The 21676-nt window shown below is 41.2% G+C and overlaps 2 protein-coding genes across 3 annotated transcripts in view; both read right to left on the bottom strand.

The window, feature by feature from the left end:
• Positions 1 to 12691, bottom strand: part of LOC308087851 (glycerol-3-phosphate acyltransferase 4-like) — a 20644-nt gene extending 7953 nt beyond the window's left edge. Inside the window, exons 1-6 of the mRNA XM_080432057.1 lie at positions 12556 to 12691; positions 10941 to 11607; positions 5984 to 6053; positions 5596 to 5896; positions 2237 to 2311; positions 1727 to 1816 (exon numbers count right to left, since the gene is read on the bottom strand). Coding sequence (XP_080288183.1) covers positions 1727 to 1816; positions 2237 to 2311; positions 5596 to 5896; positions 5984 to 6053; positions 10941 to 11111 — 707 coding nt within the window. The 5' untranslated portion in view covers positions 11112 to 11607; positions 12556 to 12691. The remainder of the gene's footprint in view (positions 1 to 1726; positions 1817 to 2236; positions 2312 to 5595; positions 5897 to 5983; positions 6054 to 10940; positions 11608 to 12555) is intronic.
• A 1248-nt stretch (positions 12692 to 13939) lies between these two features.
• On the bottom strand, positions 13940 to 20639 carry polr3d (polymerase (RNA) III (DNA directed) polypeptide D). 2 transcript variants are annotated; one of them, XM_080432062.1, is made up of 9 exons: positions 20500 to 20639; positions 19170 to 19340; positions 18724 to 18767; positions 18481 to 18638; positions 17723 to 17847; positions 17233 to 17380; positions 15927 to 16186; positions 15181 to 15333; positions 13940 to 14559 (listed from the first exon to the last, which is right to left on the bottom strand). In XM_080432062.1, exons 2-9 carry the CDS (start codon positions 19332 to 19334, stop codon positions 14443 to 14445), a joined length of 1170 nt encoding a protein of 389 aa, XP_080288188.1. In that variant the 5' UTR covers positions 19335 to 19340; positions 20500 to 20639; the 3' UTR covers positions 13940 to 14442. The 2 variants fall into 2 exon arrangements, with proteins under 2 accessions (XP_080288188.1, XP_080288187.1); XM_080432061.1 differs by having other exon boundaries at positions 19170 to 19344; positions 20500 to 20633.
• Between the last annotated feature and the right edge of the window lie 1037 nt (positions 20640 to 21676).

Below are 21676 nucleotides of genomic sequence, written 5' to 3'. Positions count from 1 at the left end.
CCATTTGGAGGTCCTTGGCACGGAGAAGTTTGGAAATACCTGCATTAACGACAATATTTATGTCTGGATATTGGGACTGTTTTGCTCCTTTGTGTTGAGATGACCAAGTTAGTGTTGAATTTGTCATATTCAATATGGCTTCATCAGTTTCAAAATCTGAACCATAAGCACATCCTGCACATTTCCCAATTGATTGCAACACTTCTGCTTGCTACATTTCCCATAAATTTGACTTGCATAATAAAGTGGTAAAGAGAAAAAGCTTTAATTATCAAATGCATGGTGTAGCTTTGTTTTCAGTGAAAAGATCTGACCCTGCTTAAAGCTCTGTGTGGTTGTGTCTGGCAGCCTGGACACAACAAGTCAGAATCAATTCAAAAACAGACAAATCAATAGATGTGTGACAGGATGCTAGACCGGATTATCGAGTTCGTTTTTACATACTTTCGAACTCACAGGAGCATGTTACATCTGGTTGAATTAACACTTCAAACACGTTTTACAACGCAGTAAAGTGCATTATATCACCAGTATGTTTGCATTGTGGTCAGGGGCAAACATAAAGTCAGATAGACTTCCTGATCCACTTCCTGTAGGGTGTAACATCCTCCCTCATGACCTCTCTCTTTCTCTTGCTGCAATGTTATGATGATGTTATGAGATTCTTTCCATGCCCTGAGTAAGAGCAGACAGTCATCACAGAGTAGCCCAACACATCCTGGTTTTATAGCCCAGGCCCATGGTTGCAGGCCTCTGGGCTTCTTCTAAGCTGACCATGCCCAGTGCAAGTGAATAGAGAAAAGACTAGGGGTTCGGCCATTAATATCAGTTTTCAAAAATAGCTAAAATGGACGATCTACAAGCTCTAAACTAAAAAGCCATACTTTTGTTTACAAGTACCACAGTGCAAGAATAGAATTGCAGTCTTGTGTCGTTTGTCACTGAACAGGTTTAGGGCCATGATCATCATACAGGAAAACATTTCTCTTTCACTTTTTGCTCTCTCCAAATGTTCCAGTTGTTCTGGAGAGATTTGAGCTGGCTGACCAGGGTAAAGTTTACTTCTTTAACCTTTAGGGGTACCTCTGCGTGGGAGCGAGAGCAGAATGTGAGCCATTATTTTGTGAGCTGGAGCTCCAATAACCGAGTCACAGCTCACAGTTTCAGTATATCATCTTTGAAGAAATGTTCTGTGATTGTTTATCGCACATAAGCCCCATTTTCACAGAGCCAAAGAGCAGGAAGTACAGTGGAAATTTTGAAATTCACCTCATGTGAAAACGGCCACTGAACTTGTGTGGTGGAAGTTTTGGCATTAGAAATTTTACGGCAATCTGCCTAGTAATTTTTGCCGAAAGTACTGGGAGAATAAAACATTCCCAGAAGTGAAAACGCATAAGGTAATTTTACCGGATAGCGGCATGACTTTGAGCAGTGATTTCAGCCAGAGAGACCGTCAGTCCGTCACTTTGGATAGAGCCAGCTGCCAGGCAGCATGCTTAGATTAATGTGGTGCGAGACGAGAGAGAGCGTGTGACAGTCAGGCTGCCGTATACTGTTGCCAAAAACTGTTCTGTGACAAAATGCGGGCAGGGTGAGAGAGGAAAGAGAAAGGCAGCCAGGCACACTTGAATGAAATGAAGGGACTGCGTCGCGACCAGTGTTGCCCACAAAAACAAAGTAAGTACAGAGAACAGAGAAATGAAAGAGTCATATTGCTCCTCACCTGTCGTGGTAGGTAATGATGGCAGTGAGAGCTCGAACACATATTCTGTAGCACATCAAGTGGACCTTTTCACTCAGGAAGTTCTTCGTCCTTCAGGAAGAAGAACACAACACTAGTGATGAACCCATTAATATCTGAGGCCGATTTTACAAATGCCTTCCAAATCAATATTTCTCACACATTCAAGATTTTTTTTTTTCCAGAAATAGCATGTAGAAGCTCGCAGCATGGCACAAAGTGACGTCCTGTGAGCTTGTACATCTGCTATTTTTCAATAGCCAACGCTAAAATGACACAGATGCTTTCCCAGTCTTAATGGGTTAACCACTTAAGCACTACCTCATCTATTTTCAAAGAATGTACACATTTTGTTTTTTTGTGAAATTCTTTCGCTTATTAAATTGGAACGTCAGGGTTACAGTGGTTAACCAGATTCAGCAGCCCTGAGACAGGTAATAAAAGAAATGTGATTTTATCAAACGAAGAACAAACTCATTTTAAAAGTCTTACCTTCCATTTGGTAGAAGCCCTATGATACAGGTGAGGAACACGAGCAGGCCTACCCCAGTAAAGGCCAGAGTCACCCTGCCAGACAAGCAAAACAAAAACAGGGATGTGTTTATAGGAGAACAATAGGAACTTCTCTTGTAAGTGGTTGAATAAAACAATAATAAGTTAATCAAAATAAAAAATAAAGACAGTGAAACTATATTGTGTACTTACTAACAAACTAAAATACAGAACATGCCTTTAGTTTTAGTGAATTTGTCAACATGACATGCATGAGGCATTGGTGCATAAAGTTAATTGAGACTAGGATGCCTACATGACTGTGAGTCAATTGCCTTCACAAGGTGATGTGTCCGTTTTACACAAGGCCTATTCTGAACTTAAATCTCGCCCCAGACAAATACCCCCATATTAACGTGAACAAAACAACAATGAAACATTTACTAAACTATTTACATCTCGCCCCAGAGTAAACAAAACTGCAACGATTTATATTTTTTTTAAATAGAAACTAAACCAAAACTACCCAAAAGATTGCAGAGGGAAGTAGCTACAGTATTCGCTCTGTGAGATATTCGCTGTGTGACTCTAATGGTGCGTTCACACGGGCAGATTAAAAGATACATGCTACCATTCCTTTTCAATGGAAGCCAGCGACATGAAGATACAAAGCAACATCTGACGTTTGTAGCTGCTACAAAAGATACAAAGCTACAAATTGAAGTTGAGCTGGGTTCAACTTCCAGATACAAAGATACAAAACTGTGGCTCCGATGACGGACGCGCGCTTGATGACGTCAACAACCGCGTTGTTGAGCAACACAGATACAAAGTGACAGATATGCTGCGTATCTTTGTATCTGCCCGTGTGAATGCAGCATTAGACAGCGTCTAATCACCGAATACAAGTGTTTACTGCTGGCAGAGGTGCCAATTCTCCAAGGTCCTTGTTAAGGACTCACAGTTAATTCCTTCAAAATGCTAACAACACTGTCACTACCTGTAGTCAAAGGAGAGTAACTATGATAACAGCTGGTGTATGGCAGTCCTCTTAGTCTAAAAGGCCATGCTATTCCCCTATGCCTCCAATTTAGCCGACTCGCACACCTGGCAGAGTTGTTATACTTGTTAATGATCAAGATTTGTCCCCCGCATTAATTAATATCAAGTCAAGGTGACACGACAATGAAAACTGAAATATGTAATATCACCCAAGTTGCTGACAAGACTGTAATGACAGCTGTTTAATTTTTCAGCAAATAGCAGCTGACAATAACAAATGTGTAATGCTGACATAACTCCCCCTGTTCTTGCGTGAAAGCCACTAAACAGCATGGTCATAAGAGAGCACATGATGAATCATCTGGAACACAGGTTATACGTTTAATAGTTTTACTTTGTGAGGGTGAACTTTATGCAAACTGACAACAGTAAATACAGTATACACGTTACCAAAAACACTATTAATTAAGAGTATAGGTTCTAAGCAAAAAAAAGAGTATAGTGCGATCGGTACAGTATATCTGAAAAGTACTTTTTCAGTACTGGTTACGACGTGCAGCACAGAGACCTGTAACAGAGCACATGAGACAATGGTTATATAAGCCTTCTGGCAAGCCGGCTAAATCTTGCTGAATCAATCATCCAGGGTAGGAGACGCTACAGCTTAGAGGGGGTGACAATGACCTGAGGGAGGCCAGTCTATAAGTTAGGGAAAGCACTGAGTAAGTAGGTCTAGCACACAGTCACAGCCATGAGACTACAGTACTGTCTCTGTCTGCACACTGATGGCCTGATGTCTCCCCACCTATCAATGGACTGGGGCCACGCTGACCAGCCTTGGTTCACTGACCTGACACTGGCCCCTGAATGGGGCTCTCTCTCACCCCTGCCTCACTCGCACTGGCTGAAAACCATGAACCATGAACTTGCCGTCATGGCATTTAGTGAAATTTTTACTTTTGTTATCTCTTCTCATTTGTCATCCAGTAGTGTTAGGCTCATAGTAGTTATTTTCCAGCTATAACGACCTGAGTAGACCTGGATGACCTGGAACCAGTTAAGTGTGTAAAAGTAAACAGTGATCTAACACTGGTAAAACTTTGGACTTGAAAAAAATGCTATTTGACAAAAATAACTCATGTAGATAAAGATTAACAAGACTAACTTTCATAGTAACATTCATTTTTTTTTATTATTATAAAGATATATAGAAATGTTTTCTTTTGCAATTGAATACTAATAATGCAATCAAAGCATTAGTTTCAAAGTAATTGTGACTTTTAGTATTGAATTAAGTGGGCTATTGCATCTTGCAAAATAGCCCAGAATATCAAGAGCATTCAGAATCAATCACTAGAAATTGAGTACTGAGAATAAGAATCTTATATACACATTTTGTGTTTATTTTGAAAGAAATGTGACACTGTCCTTGATCCAAGACAGCTGGAGCACTGTGCTCCGGCTCCTACAATTTGTGAGTAACTGCCAATTGGCAAATGATCACAGTCCACACATAGTTATGTGGGACTGTGGACAGACTAACTGGGCTCATCATTCTCTAAAGTCTATTAGTGAAGAGCACATTTACATTGTTGCAAGATACTACAGCCTTCTGTTCTCCGTGTCCAGGAGGACATGGAGACTTCCCCAAAAGGGTGGCATTTTTTGTTATTTATTTGCATTTTACTAGCGACCGATACACTTATCATTAACTCTGATGTGTGGATGTGCAGGAGGTGTCCAGGTGGATTGAAGCTGTTCCCGTTACATTTAACATAGAATCTGAGGCCCCGTTAAGACGACAACGGTCTTAAAATATCAGATGTGCCTTCTGTTTAGACTGCAACAGTGTTTACGAGTGTTGAAACGCAACAAAATGAATCCTCCTTCCAGAGTGGAAATCTTTCAAAACGCTCTGCCTACCGTCTCCAGGCATGCAAACAGCCCCGAGGTGAAAAAGGTGACAACATGTTGTTGTTTTTTCGGGTCAGGTGTCACATAATTGCCCTATTTGGATTCAAAACAGGTATTGTAGCTGAAAAGCTACAAGTTTGCATGTCTGAAACAGGCAATACGGGGGAAGCGACAAAATGTGTGACATCAAAGCTCACGCCACATGCGCCATTGCATCGATGTGAAGAAACAGTTGTGATAGGAAGTAGTAGAGGAGTGGTTCAACACATACGTGACTGGCAACGCGTCACCGCCACCGCATGCACACTCCAGCGTTTTCAATCACCGTTGCGTCACCGTGTAAACGAGGAATAAAAAGTGAGAGCGCAACGGCACTTTGTCGTTTTTCTATACTGATTGTTGCCGTGGTAACGTGGCCTGAGACGTGGAGATGGGGCAGATACCTGAGAGGCAGCAGGAAGCCATAGCGGATGACCACGCCCAGCCCCCACAGCACCGTCAGCCTCAGGCTGATATAGTGGAAGTTGTGGTTGCTGCGCGTCAGCAGGTTCCAGGACTCCAGCTCCTCCGTGTTGAAGCGCTTGGTCACCTCGTCGTCCACGATGCTCTCCACGCCTCGCCGGGCGAAGTAGAAGATGTCGGACATCTCGAAGTCCGAGGCCGAGTCCAGGTCTCGGTTGCTGCCGCTACGCCGGATCTCTTTGATCTCCTCCACCAAGGAGGTGGGCTCCCTGGCGATGATGGCTGTGAAGGGTAATCTACTGTCAGTGCAACACATTCTGAACACTCCAGCAGGAACATAGCCTCAAGTCAACATCACTAACTACTTACCATTTGAGTAGGGTTTATACAGGAGATGATTCTTCTCTTTTGCTCCTCGCTCTAGCCTAACTGTTGCCCACTGAAAGGAAGCAAAAAAGGCAAATGAGGCATTGTCAACATGACATGCATGAGGCACATAATAAACAAATCAGACTCAGCAAACACATTACTTGCCATCCAAAGCAACAGATTTTCAGAAGTTGAGTAATAGGTAGCTTAAAAGGTCACATATTATGAAAAACTCACTTTTTCAGTGCTTGTGCACATACATTTGGGTCTCTGGTGCCCTTACTACCAAAGCTGTGAAATAAGACAACCCATTCAGTTTCCTGTGGGCTGACTAGATCAGAAAACAATCCAGTCAGACCCCCCCCCCCATAATAGCCATTGATTTAGGGGCAATGTGGGGCTGTTACATGAGATGAGAACCGTGTAGAGGCAATCAGTTCTGGAGTGGGGCATGGGAAGGCAGGGACACAGAAAAGACCCGTCAAGAAAAGACTGAAACAATATATATAAGCATGGCATGCTAGAATATATAATTTGAGTGGTATTTTCAGCAAACAACTTTAAATACATGTTTTGGGGACCTCAAAGACCTATATTAACTTGTTGAAAAGTAGTAGAATATGTGACCTTTAATAGACAGATGAGTAATACGTGACCTTTAACAGACAGACAACAGGTTTAAAGGAATACTTCACCGCCAAAATGATCATTTTTTATATCAATTGCAATTTCCTTGCATGCCTCCATGATGAACAAAGAATTAAGTTGAACAACGACTATTATATATCGAAGCACATAAGTACCCAAACTCTAGATGTGAGGGCCGCGTAGTGACCTGAACCTCTAGTATATATACAAATTTTAGTAAATTGTCGATAGGGCCCTAGTGGTTGTCAAGGGCCCCTGGGCACGGACTCAATAGACCATATTCACACGGCGGCCATGTTTCTATGAAGTCAATGAAAGTAGCCACCCCGGGCATAGACATATATAGGTAGACGCCTCCTTCGGCTCTGAGGCATGTGTATCTTGGGCGCCATTTTAGCATAGGAGAGCTTCCCTGAAGCTTCCGCGTGTGTCACAGAAGGGGGCGTTCGGTAGGCCAATCAGAGGCAGGTGGGGGCGGGACAACTAGATTCTGACAGGTCTTAGAAAAGACGCACTGTGATTGGCCTGTAGTCAACGCGCTGTGAGCGCTGTGATTGGCCAGTAGTCACTTTGAGTGTCCGTTTGCCTACGCGAAAATGGCGGCCGCGATACAAGTTGCTCCAACGAACTGCAGAGGCCAATGAGGTATCTAGGTTTCTATATCTATGACCCCGGGTGGCGGCACTTTCAATGTTAAATTCCAATATGGCCGCCGTGTGAATATGGTCTATTGGCCCGGTCTGTCCATGAGGGCAACTCCAACTACAGCAGGTGTGCTAGTTATGCTGTATTAACAGTAAACTTCATCATACAGACTGGTTAAAATAACACTATATTCATTAAAGGAGTCCCTCTGAGCTTTAAATTTGGCCCTCATTAATGTCAATTGATCAAGCATTTTCTCAGTTTGGGATTCTTCATTCTACCATGGAGGCATGCAAGAAACAAATAATTCTCCAGGAATTTAAGGCAACACAAGGAAATTAATTGATATTTTAAAAAATCATTTTGGGGGTGAAGTAGGCTATTCCTTTAAGAGGTTATGGTTTTGTTATCTTAACAATAATAAAAGCAGTCGGCCAACAGGTCATAAGAGAGCTTATTATGGGCAATCTAGATTATTTTTTGCAATCATGCAATAAACCAAACAGTATTAAGTTTCAGGAAGACAGCTTCCGAACTGAGAAGGGCGAGTTCTCACTACTAGGCTAATGGTCCACATGGCAAATGTGAGAACAACTTCCCATTTCAGAACTATCTGCCAAACGCCATTCATCACCATTATGTGCTACAGGCGGCCTACCATGTCATGTTTGATGATGTATGAAAGCCTAGGGTCCTGTGCACACACATTGACACAAAAACAAACAGATCGTGTCTGCTGAGACAGGAAAAGGACAGAGTGTTCCCATTCCCTTAGCAACAACAGGCAGAACATATCAGGAGAAAAAAGTGGGAGGGGAGGACTTGCTGTTCACAACCTTTCCAAACTCGGATCACACCACCACACCATGGTTTTTGAGATTCCCTTAAAATGTATACACTGACAAAACGTCAGTGAATCAATTCACATATCATTCATCCCAGGGAATCGACTGACACAGCCAGGTTGCAATAGCCTCATCACATCCAATACTTAAGCCTGTGTTTTTGTCCATGCTAAATGCCATTAGAAACACCCCAAGGTCCCATTTAAAGAGGAATGCAAGCAATGTTAAGCAATACACCATGACAGCTATGCCTGAAGCAGGTACCTGCTGCTGCTGTGAAAAACTGCTGCTGATAAACGTTTTGGAGATTTATTTTTGCTTGGAAGGTTCAAACTTTACGTGGGCTTATACTGGTTTCACAAGTTTAAGTTCACTGTGACCTATGAAACACATGGAAAGTCAACATTGAACATCAACTTGCAGACCACTGTTTTGCTACATTCCTGCAAAGTTAGGATTTTGAAGGTTATCTCTGTAAACAGTGTTGGTGCAAACTGGTACCGTTTCCCTATTACTGGAATGTGGAACTGGAATTTAGCCCATTTTTCTGCAGAAAGATAAGCATGCGTGAAGTGACGTTCACCAGAAAGCGTGACCATGTGTTTCCTGGTAATGCCACAAGTTTACACGCATAATTGTGCCGTCATGGATTTGAATCCAGCTCATGCCTTTTCTCATGTCACGACCCCATCTCTCTTTGCTGCCTCTCCACTGTAATGTCAGTTTTTTTTTAAAGAGGCCAACTAATTACGCCTACAAAATCCTGATGGACCATACTTCTCAGAGTTAAAGGGATAGTTCACCCACAAAAGACTTTTTTTTGCACCCCATGGAGACTTTAATTCATGGATATTTCTTTTTTTGTGGCATTCCTAAACCAATAATTTGATGACCGGCAGCGGTTCCGGTAGGAGACACAAAGAGTCTCCTTTGTGTCTCCAACCGGAACCGCTGCCTACCGGTCCGCTGGTCATCAAATTATTGGCTTAGGAATGCGACAAAAACCAAAAAATACCCATTAATTCAAGTCTCCATGGGGTGACTAATCGATAGAAAAAGTGGGTGAACTATCCCTTTAAGCTAGTCATAAGTTAACAAACATGTTTAAAGTGTCCTCATTTGACTTTGCCATGACATGAAGGTATACTGTAACTGAATAATCACATTAAAATGCAGTCATAACTTGCTTTAGGTGTTATAGGAGGAGTATATATGCTGCTGCTTCAAGTCAGTGAACTGAAAAAGAGCAAAGTGGGATCACTCTGGGACACGGCTCCAGAATTACGGGACACCGAGTACTAAGCAGTCTTATGTAATACTCGTAGAGCAGCAAGTGTGGGATGAATCAATGCACGGAATAGGCAGGCTGAGGCACACTGGAAATTATTTTTCTTCAAATGATGAGTACCAAGTCATTGTACTGCTGTAGACAGCAATACGTTCTGTGTCACCAGTCAGAAAACGGATTGTATTGCTCATATACTTGGTGACGTCCAAGACAATGAATGACTCAACACACCGGCCTTTTGCTAAGCTGATTTTTGCTAAGTTAATTTACAACTTCAGCATGATAGACAGTCACCTGCCGAAGTGACTAATAGTGTAATTGAACAAGCATTAGTATTGATCTGATGTCAATTTCCCCCCTACCCTAAAAGGATTAACTATAGGAAAGCACACATCCAGGTCAATTGGGGGCATATAACCTCAATTGACCTATGTATATGCCAGTCTATGGCATACAAACACTTGAAGTTTAACACAAAATCCACAGAATACCAGGCACACACCTCATGTTTTTCACTTATTGGGACGTAAAATAAAAACATTATGCAATGGGGTTCAGTGCATTATCTGTAGCTACAACAACTGCCAATTCACCTTTTCTCTAGATCGCATGGTAGATACAGTACTTGAGATATGACACATCTGTCATGTCTCCCTGAGGTATATTTATTTCTGGCACAGGATCCTGCTCTCAAGGGACATGCTGGAAAAGTGCTGACAGCTTTACTGAAGACAAACCAGAGAAAGCACGAGAAGAGAGACGAGATAACCTTCTCTAGTTTCATCTAAGGTTCCATTTTAACAGTGAGCATCTGCCTAGGAACGGCAGCCGACACTGGAATCTTTCACTGAAGCTGTACAGCAGTCCTCTGGAAGGTTGGAGAATAGACTAATTTGACAACAATTGAAGACAGTGGCTATTGATGGTCTGGTCTCTCTAGTAACCAGAGTCTAGTTACATAATAATGGAGAATAGGCCTCCTGGCCATGATGTAATCTATCCCAGCAGAGACTCAGGCTTGTTATTGTGTTTTTTTTCTTCTTCCCTTTCTTCTATAGAAATAATGATACGATGGGAACTATGCGCGAAAACGAATTTCACCCACTTCTTTACTCTGTAAACCTGTGATGTGACAATAAAGCCGATTCTGAATAATGAACACACTTGTGGGACGGGCATATTCGTAGATCCCTCCCCCCGAAAAAAGAAAAAGAAAAGAAACTGAACTGCTGCTGATAAACATAAGGAGTCAGTGTTTTCTTTTATACATATATAAGTGCCTTCGAATACTACTTTCTTTCTTGACACAAATCAGTTAAACCACATGAACCCTAGCATCCCGATCCTGGGGCAAACATCTGATCTACAAGATCAGATCTACTGAGCTTGTAGATCAGCTATTTTGGCCAAAGATATTATTTAATGTGGAGCGAAAACAGGCGGGGGGTGTTTTATAGAGCCCTGGTAGACTCTGGTCAACTAAGTATATCAAGGGTTTAAGTGGTTAATGGGTTGCATGACAAACTCTTACCTCAAAGATCTTTAACAAAGACTTCATATAGAGACGTCTGATACCAAAGGAGACGCCCAAGGTGGCGGGCACGATGATGAAGACGAGGAGCAGGGTGAACCACACGGTGAGGGAGATGCCCAGGAGAATGCACAACAGGTTGTCGAAAGGGTTGAAGAAAATAATTTCCATCTTGAATGCAGTTAAGATGGAAGATGTAGGTAAGTGATCACCTGTTTAGAACCTATAGGCTGAGCAACCGCAGAACAGAACAGGGGACAGTATGTCTGCACTTGTTGGACCGCACGTGGCCCTAGTCTCTGTTGTCAGAACAATATCTTCATTAAGACGTCTGTGGAATCAAGCATCTCCTCACAACATGGACCGTGGAATCCATCTCTGCAGAAGTGGATACGTTGCTGCCGTTGCCCGTCTGGGCAAATTTAACATTATTTCATACTTTTCACCACCCATCAGTTTTTCATTAGATCACTTCTGCTCCTCCAATGCCCGGGGAATGGAATCAAGGTAGCGCTTTAATAAGGAAGGTGATGATGAAACAACCCTTAACAGCAGATCAGCATGTGCTTTCTCTTTTTGTAAAGAGAACAGCTGCTCCACGAGATGTCAACAATGGGGCCAAAGGCAATTCACAGTGCACAGCAGGTTGGTTCTTTTTCCACTGGACCTGAAATAGACACAAACAAAAAAGGGTCAAACAACTCCATTAAGACAATGTCCTCTCTTTATATTTTGACCAACCCCCAGGAATTAATTCAGGAAATCCAGTGCCTTGAGTTCTACAGTAGTTTGTAAAATACTTCCTTTTAATTCCATGTATTATTTTTTCTTCTAATACAGTGGTTCTCAAAGTGTGGTCCATGCAGGGACCCTCAGAGTTCCCTAGAGGGGGTTCCAAATGGACCCTTACAGGGTCTGTAAAAACTCTGACAATGTACAAATGGAACCAAATTATTAGGTTCCATTTTACACTGTTGGGTTATGGGATTATTTTTAAATTAAAAAAAAGGTTTGAGAACCTCTGATCCAATCTAATCTGACGGGCTCATTCATAATCATATGGACAAAGAGATAAAGCTGCCTGGGGAACGTTATTATAGAGATAACAGGCCCATGATGATGATGCGTTGGGCCCCCTCCTCCACCATCATCCACCCGATGCAGCACCACCACCCACAGCCAAGCTAAAAGCAAACACGACTGGAAGCTATTATGTTATCCTGGTACTAATACACGTGTAGCTATGGCTATCCACCTAGTAGAGTTACTGACCAAGTAAGTCAATTCAACACAAATGCCTCAGTAGCAGTACGCAATGTCACGTTATAGTCACATTATAGTCCCCCCCCATGCAGCCAAAATGTACTGTACTGTACTGTACGACCGAAAAGTCTATGCTGGGAGTTAGCATTGTGAGCTAACTATGCTATACTATCTGGATGCTAAAAAAGAAGCTTCACTAGTTCACCAACATGCTAGCTATTCTATTATGGGAGCCCCCCCCCCCTACCCTTCTAAAATGAACTGTGTGTACCAAATAAAAGTGCCAGCGTTTCTAACCCGTTTACAGTCGTTTTTGTGTTGTATTTACAGGGTGTAAAATGCGCCCACTTACCTTTTAACTGTTCCCTGTCGATGTGAGGCGTCCCTATTCATCAGTCTCTTTTGTCTAGTGTTGTTGGGACCATAGAGGATGTCTGTCTCCACCCGGTGGAATAACACTGACAGGCGGGTAGCGGTTAGCTGGATGAGGATGATGATGATAGCCATACGCAGTGTTGCCAGTTGATGTGAGAGAAACAAGCAACCAGGTCTATGAAAAGAAGCCCAAAAGAAGCGACTAGGTCGTAGATCGGCTATTTATTTCAATAGCGGTAGCCAGCTACTGCTATTGAAATAAATAGCCGATCTACAAGCTCACAACACGTTGCATCAGATCTGCTATTTACATTTTTGAAAATCTTGCTATAAGAAAAGGCAATTTATGAATATTTTTGAATAATTGTAACAATCTTGTATGGGTGTCCAATATTTTCCAAAATCCAAAATATTTTCAGATGGGGGCCTGCGGACACATCTATATGACAAATACATGTTAATCTGGGGGTCCTTGCCATGAAAATGTTTAAGCACAGGTTCATAAGGAAACGAGCCCAAATAAGCAACTACACTTTTAGCCATGGTTCACATGACGCTTGTATGTTTCAGGGCTACTACACTTTAGAAACAAGCCTAAAAAAAATGCAACCCTAGCAACTTTACAGAAAAACAAACCCCTAAGTCGCTTATAATAAGCAGACCTGGCAACACTGCTACCCATAGCCTGGAGGGGCGGGCAGGCTAGTATGACGACTCAATGACATAACAAAACTTATTAAATGTGGCTAAAACAAGTTATAAAAAAAAAGTTGAAATAAAATAAATCTTAATATACACGTATTATTAAAGGAAAAACAAAACATTTGTTAAGTCATAATTCATATTAGCTAAAAAGTATCAGTTGCCTGACAACCAACTAGCCAATCACAGCGCCACCGTACCACCGGTCAGTGGGATCTAGACTATCCCATTGGCTCTCCAACTTGAATGTGGTTCAGTCCATTATTTAGAGCTAGAATATCGGTCTGTTCTACTCTGACACCTGGTGGTGAAAATATGCACCACCCAAAGAATAACTGAATAGTAAACTTGACCTTACCTGACCAACATAATTAGATTAACCACTTAAACCCCATATGGTTGACCGGAGTGCCTCAGCGCTCTCTGCTAGTGTATTTTCTATTTTCTGTTATTGTGCTGAAAATAACTGTTTGACAAGCTTACGTGTCGCAGCGCGAAGCATTGTAAGCTTGTCGATCTGCTATTTTCTGCGAAAGCTTTCCCCACAATATGGATGCTGGGGTTTAAGTGGTTAATACAAATGAGCAATCAAAGAACTTCATAATAAAAATACATTGGGATGACTAAAGAACTTCATAATAAAAATACATTGGGATGACTAAGTTTATAAGTATGTTTATTCACACACATCAATGTACAATGGCTATTGCCTTCATGTGCCTTTGTTTGTATTACACAGGTCACTCCACCCAAACAAAATAAACAGCATTTCAATTTGGCACACCAACTTTTTTTTTAATGAGATCTTTTCAGCTTGAAACAGCTCTAATCCACCACAAGGGGATAATAATATGTTCTGTATATAAAAAAAGAAATGTAAACGTTCCCATATCACAAATAAAATATATTTTGATTTAATATAGATTTAAGTCTGTGCAGAAGCGCAATCCACAAACAACATTTTTATGATTAGGACCTTGTTGGGGTTTCTCTGGCATAGTAGCATCGAATGGGCCTTCACTGTGCTGCATCTACATATGCTGCAAAATCCAAAGAGGGTACAAATGGAACCAAATGGCCCCCATGTGGGTCCCTTTGGTTCCATTGGTACACTCTTCGAGTTAAATTAACGATAAAGATTTCACTTTGTGGACTCCATTGGCTATGTTCTGCTCTCCAGGAGAGCCTCAAAGTCTGGAGAGCAAACCATTTTATGTTTGATGTGTCCCAACACCGTCATGTCCCCTGTCCGTCCCTCTGTCCCAATTGACACCAGTTCCTGTGGAGAGAAGGGATATTTTTGGGCAGGAAAATCAGTGGAAAAGTTCCAAATTAAAGTAAACACTCTAAATGTTATATCACCATCACTGTTGGGCAAAAAACATAACTCGAACATTTTTACTTTACAGGAAATGGAAAAAATAACCAATGTTCCAATGAATCCAATGTAGTTATTATTTTAGTCAAACGCTCTTGTTAATGCTTTTCATTGGTTAAAAGTTTTATAAAACCCACAGACAGACTTTCAACCTGGCAACATATTGCGTGACACTGTCATACGATGAAGTTTAAAATAAGGCATTTCATTTATCAAAAAAACCCATAAAATTAAATGATACAAGGTTTCTGCCCGATCATACACATACATAATCATAATGTATACACCAACACTAATATCATCAAACTATATATTGTCGCTGTCAGGTAGAAACCTTGTATGTCCAAAACCGTTCCTTTTTAATATTTAAAAAAAAACAAGCGCTGTGATGCGACGCGTTGTGAGCTCATAGATCTGCTATTTTCATTACTTTTATGCAATACTCTTGTATGAAAAAATAAGTTTAAATAGAGATATGAGGTTTCAGCTCGACAGCGATATATAATGTATTATGTATGTAACCTGAAGAAAGGCGCACGAAGTGCCCAAAGCCACGTCCAGTGTGATGTCTCCCAGGATGAGCTGAACGCGGCCAGACTTCCGCACCACCATTTTGCCCACCAGACCCTCCCTCAGGTCACGCAGGGTGCAATTATTCTCCTCTGCTTGCTCTTCCTATTGTACAACAGGTAAAAGAACACTTTGAACACTTTTGAAGTATTGTCACTGTGCACTAAATCCGTGGTTCTCAACCTTTTTAGGCAGCGATCCCCAAAATCATATTTGAACTGTGGATCCCTAACCCTGACAAGCACTTGCAATAGTAGGAGTTGAGGCATTCAAATTTGTTTGACTCGGTTCCACTGATAAATATTGCAAGGCGTTGTGAGCTTGTAGATCGGCTATTTTCATTTTTTTTAGCCTGTTTCTTATATTATTTGACAATTTGGCCAGTTTTCACATTATATATTTTTTGATTACTTTGATGCAGTAATGGTCTTTTTTATTTTCTTTCTTTTTTTGGAGTTATTAAAAAAAGTCTAAAAAGTCCTTAAATTGTCCCTTCACTGTGATCTGGGGACCCCCTAAAAAGAATCATGTTGGGGTCCCGACAGGTTGAGAACCACTGAACTGAGAAAATCAGACTCAGCCTTATCGCCTTATGACAATGCCTACACAAACATGCATTTGGCTATGGTTTCCATCACCATAGATACAATGTATAAGAATAGATCGGCTCATATTGGTAAACAGTTGATCTACTGTACCGGAGTTTCTGTTTTCACAAGCACAGACTGCCCGTCTTCCGTCCGTGCCTCTGTCGTCACTGGACGGGTCTCTATGGTGGGGGGCTGGCCAGGCAGGGAGTCGGGAAGCTGCATGAAGAACAGCTCCTCCCCTTTGCTGAGACTGAAGTTGTGCAGGAGGTCAGGCAGAAACTCAGGCTCAGGGAGAGGGGGAGGCCTGAACGAATTCTCTCCTGGCACCTTCTTAGTCGGGAGGGCGCCATCTTCATTCTCCTGTTTCACTGAAAAAAGACAAAAGGGTGTAAGCCAGTCACAATTATTACATAATAATCGCCTTATTGCAATTATTCTAGCTAGTAGCAATTATTTTTGCATAGTCATTAGAATCGTTTCCATTCAGCTGTATGAAAACAACTGGATGAAATTCACAAAAATATCATTTCAACCTGGCATCCCTAATTTGGCCATTTGGGCAAAACATTTCAGAGATGTTGAAAAATGTTTCAAAATAGCTTAAATAGCCAAGCTATTCAGTCGTGATGTTCACAAGGTGTTGTGATCTTGTAGGTTGGTTATTTTTGCTATTTTTGAAAACAATTAAAATTATAAAATGAAGTATATAGCCTTTTTAAGCATTAGTTATATCATTAATTTTGATTATTGTGAACGCTATTGGCAGTCATTTCTTTGTATATTTCAGTAATAGACTATCTATTGTTATGTTATTTCTATACCATGAGGTGATACTCAGAATCCACAATGCACATCATACATTGTGTCTTGTGTGTATATATTTGTGTAAATACTCATATTTATGTTCTATTGATCAGACAGACTACTGAGTAGCAGTTGAGCTCTCATTTAGACTGTTATGAGAAGCCATGTTAAAAATATCCATAGTCCAGTATCAACAGATTGCAAGCTGCTGATAGAAGGGTCAAACTGACCTGTTACTGGACACTTGTGTATACAGTAGCCAGTTGCACCACCTGATACCAAGATAGCCTAGTTAGCCTTACTCAAATTAAAGCTGTTGCACCACACAAATTAGTTACTTGTAAACTATCTCAAAGTAACAACAAAATATTTATGCAAGCCCTTAGGCAGCACTAAAATGCTGCTTACAATGATCAATGAGTTAATTAAATATAACAAACAGTAATGGCAAGAGCGGTTTGAACAATACGCTTCTCCCAATGAAAGCAATTATTTGTATTAAAATTAATAATCAACAAAAATGTCATGATTGCGAGTCATGACATCCTTTAGGTGGGTATTACATTGACGTGTGTGAGGCGGAGGAATAATGACTTGAGAAACGTGGTACCTTTCATGTCTCCATCATCTTCCTCTAACTTTTCAATTTTAGGAAGAGCATCAGCAAATTCCTCCTTGAATCCCCATCCGGATACAGCTAGGGGGAGCTGAACAGGACAGCTTCTCTCTTCACTCCTCAAAAAAGGATCATCTATAAACTAGAAGGCAAAGGGGAAAGAAATCAAATCGTGTAGATCTCGAGTCGGAATCGACGTAGGAACGGCGTAGTTCCCACGTGGATCTCGGACTTCATGTGGCCAGCCTGTGATGATGATGATGATGATGATCATCTATGACGCTTTAACGGTCCAGCGGTTTATGAGATTAGTTCTGGACATACACAAATACATGCACACACAACAACGACCCTCTTATAAATGCCAACCTCCTGCAGAGCCACATCGTAAAAATTAATGAACGAATGAATACAGAACGAAAAGTAGCAAGTGAATTTTTCGCAAGAATTTTTCACAAGAACAGTAGGACACGTAGGGACTCACGTTGTCTCGCTCCAGAGCGCGTAGAATCTCTTTGGTTTCCTCCTCTGTCTCCCTCTTTTCTTTTTTGATATTGATGATAGGTGAGGGTCCCTGGCTGGGGGCCTCCTTCTCACTTTCATAGGCACCTGCATAAAAATTGTAGCAAGCCTTACACATTAACACAGGAACATTCTATCCTCCTTTATTATTATTTTATTTATATTTTTCTCCAATATAGCCATTATGCCAATTCCTAGTCCCCCCCCCCCCCCCCAGTGTGATTGCCAATCTCCACAGTTGTCAAGTGGGAGAGTGTAGAGACGATAACGTGTCTCCTCTGATATACATTAAGTCACCAGCCACTTATTTTCCTGACAGTAGGCTAGAGGAACACGTTATCCAGCCCAGTTCCGCTCCCTGCTGAACAGGCATCTTGACCAACCAGTAGGAGTCGCTAGTGCCCTCCATGGCCGGCTTCCTACCCTCAAACAAGCCCAATTGTGTTCTTTGGACTGCCCAGCAAAAGCCAGAAACACTGCAGAGGATTCAAACCCTTACTCCCCACAGTGGTGGGCAGGAACTTTCAACAAGATAATCTCCACAAATCAACACAGTTTTTGTTTATTTTAAGCACAGACTTTATAATCTGTGTGGATTGAAAAACTTAAATCTCTGGAAATCTCATCTACTGTGAACTCCCTTTTGAGCTAATAAGCTTTCAAAATGTGACAGCAGTACAATGATACTGGTTATTCTGTCAAATGGGGACAAACTCTTACCTCTCCTCTTCATCGTCATCTCCGCAGGACCCTGTTCAAAGATGGAGTGGGACTGGATGACCTCTGGGCGACCCCTGCCTCTGCCTCTGTCACCCCGACCCCGGCCCCCTCGTTCTCCATCCCTCCTCTCTCTCCTTGGTCCGCCCTCAGCTTTCGTGCTGTCATAAAAGACAAAGTTAGTGGCCAATAGGCATAAAGTAATAAATGATACATTTGTAATCTCAACATCTCAACTGAACTTACTCTTCTTTGGTTTTTCGGCCGATAATGTTTGGGGTGAAAGTTTTCTGCGGGAGAGAGAAACCACACGTGAGAGCCATTAAAACAGATGCAGGATTGTCAAGTCTTAACAGTAGCCTTATGTACGGTCACACTTGCACGATGTTAGGGTAGTGGCCAGGCACTGGCCAGTGCATGCAGAGGCGTGAAACGTGGCAGATTTTAACCAAGTTGAACACCACTTCACATGACGCAACCAGAAGCATCAGCGTTAATTTAACTCTGAGCGTGTACAGATGGAACCAATTTGGTTCCATATTTTGTACACTCAAGAGTTAGACCCGCTAAGAGTCTTTTTGGACCGCTGAGGGTCCCTGGACCCGACGTTGAGAATCAATGCACAATTAGCAACATCTAGCACAAACTCATTGTGAATGACTATATACTGTATATTATGAATAGTGTTTTACCTTCTTCACCCCTCCCAAGGTGAGGTCTCTGGAGCGCATGGTGGGGAGGCGTCCAGGAGACAGGGCAGCTGGCAGTCTGCGTCCCATCGTCTGCGCCCTGCCACTGCCGCCAGGTGTGGATGGGGGACGCTGACCACTGGAGTCATTGGAGCCTGATTCAGCCATGATCAACTGTCTGGAGCAATAATACATTGAGTACAAAGGACAGAATGGAACTGTGTGTCAGTGGCTGACAAACGGTTCTACAACAACGTGTTTTGATAACATTGTCAGGGTTATCTGTAGACGGTGCAGTGTTTCGGATAACTGCCCCTTGATTGCTTCACGAAATGGAGTAGGTGGACCACAATGGAGACAAGCGTTGGCTTTTTTGTGTATATCCACATTGACGTTTTCAAAAGTGTTGTTATTAAATTATTTAATCAATCAAAACAAATTAAACAAATTGATCAAGTCTCTACACCCTCCCACTTGATTGATGAATTGAATACACACTGAACCATAATGGAAAACAACCCCCTATAGGGCTTTTGGTGTTATCCTTTTAGCATCATTGTACAATCGTACCACTGTACTATTTTCAAAAACTGTTTATCATGTATTCAATCAATCAATCAAATGATTACCAATACCAACACATCGGCATTATGAGTCATATGCACCAAAATTGCTTATATTTACATTTATATCTTGTAAAAACTTAATGTGGCAACTATTTTCTATGTCCAACCATGATATGACCATTCAAAGTTCAGTATTTGAGTGGGACAATGACTGGCATGCAAGTCAACATCACCAGAAATGCCCCCCAACTGTTTACTGTACATATTTCTCTTTTTTTTATTACTACAAGTATATATGATGTTTTGCATAGTATTGTTTGTCTTTAAATGTCTCGATGAATTGAATTCACAGGACCTCAATGGAAACAAGCCATAGTGCTTTCTTGAGTTTAGTCCTTTTAGCAGACATTAGAACTTAGTATAGAACTGTACTTTCTGTGCTTTTTTTGGCAAACTGTTAATAAAGTATTCAATCAATCAATGAATACACAAGACCACAGTGGAAATAAGCCCCTTAAAGGCTGTTTGTGTTATCCTTTTAACACCTTTTGTATACATTTGTACCACTGTACCTTTTTTGCAAACTGTTAATAAAGTATTCAATCAATCAAACAACATAAAATCAACACACATGGCCCCACACCCACACACCCACACACACACACACACACACACACACACACACACACACACACACACACCACCATGAACATGGAGCAAGATTACAAACACTATCAAAGGACATCATGTGAGTTCGGATATTTTACCTTGTTTCCTCAGATATTCAGCCAAATCTAAAATAAACTCCAAAGTTTGTGTAACATTCATGAAGCTGTGATGTTATTAGAATATCACCGGTCACTGTGTGCTATCTGTGATGTGACTGCATGCCGTACAGCGCCATGACACTTACACCGTTGCCAGAGTTAGTGATAGAAATAAGAAACCAGGTCTAGAAAAACAAGCCCAAAAGAAGCAACTACAGTACTACATGAGTACTACATGACCACTTTTAAACCTATTTGCGTCGGCTATTTGAAAATAGCCGATCTACAAGCTCGCGACGCGTTGTGAGCTTGTAGATCTGCTATTTTCAAAAACTCTTGCAATAAAATGTCCAATATTTGGAACTTAAAACATTCTAACAACACAAATGCTCCCTCCCTGGACCCTGGCACAAAGCATTTATGAAAATGAGAACCACTCGTTTAGATAATAATTAAAACATTTGGAAGCAAGCCTAAATAAGCAACTACACATAAGAAACAATAGCCCCAAAAAAACGCAACCCGCCGCAACTACCAATATATATATACAAGCAACTTTTACAGGAAAGAAGCCCAAATTCGCTTATAATAAGCCGATATGGCAACGCTGGACGTAGCCGTTAGTGTTGTTGCGGATCAAATGTGCGCAGTATTATTTTGGCTGCGTCGACAACACTGGTGGAAAAAGTACTCACATGTTTTACTTAAGTAAAAGTATCAATACTGCAATGTAGAAATACTCTGTTACATATAAGTCAGGAATTCAAAATGTACTTGAACAAAAGTACAAAAGTATTGGTATCAAAAAGTACTTAAAAGTACCAAAAGTATAAAGTAGGCCTACTCGTCATGCTGAATCAATGTCCCATTTTACAAGTTTTCAAATGTGTAAATTGTGAGCTTGTAGATCGGCTATTTTCAAATGCATATAGGGCTGAAATGGTTAATGTATGTTTTGTAATAATAATAAAAAATCTAAAGTAAATCAAAGTAACTATAGTAACTAAGATTTTCAAATAATTGTAGTGGAATAAAAGTATAATATTTGCCTCTGATATGTAGTGGGGTAGAAGTAAAAGTATACTGAAAATGGGAAATACTCCAGTAAAGTAAAAAAAATACCTCAAAATTGTTCTCAAGTACAGTACTTGACTTGAGTAAATGTACTTAGTTACTT

Source organism: Gymnoscopelus braueri (assembly GCF_963280865.1).
Source record: "Gymnoscopelus braueri genome assembly, chromosome: 7".
NCBI classification, from domain to species: domain Eukaryota; kingdom Metazoa; phylum Chordata; class Actinopteri; order Myctophiformes; family Myctophidae; genus Gymnoscopelus; species Gymnoscopelus braueri.
The sequence above is the reverse complement of the archived record's forward strand: the minus strand, read 5'-3'. Positions and strand labels throughout refer to the sequence as shown.

Coding starts and splice junctions, on each gene's coding strand:
- polr3d (XM_080432062.1), bottom strand. CDS start 19,334: ATGGCTGAATCAGGCTCCAATGACTCCAGTGGTCAGCGTCCCCCATCC. Junction 16,187..17,232: donor AGATGATGGAGACATGAAAG/GTACCACGTTTC, acceptor GTCTTTTTTCAG/TGAAACAGGAGAATGAAGAT. Junction 14,560..15,180: donor CTTCGTGCGCCTTTCTTCAG/GTTACATACATA, acceptor TTCTCTCCACAG/GAACTGGTGTCAATTGGGAC.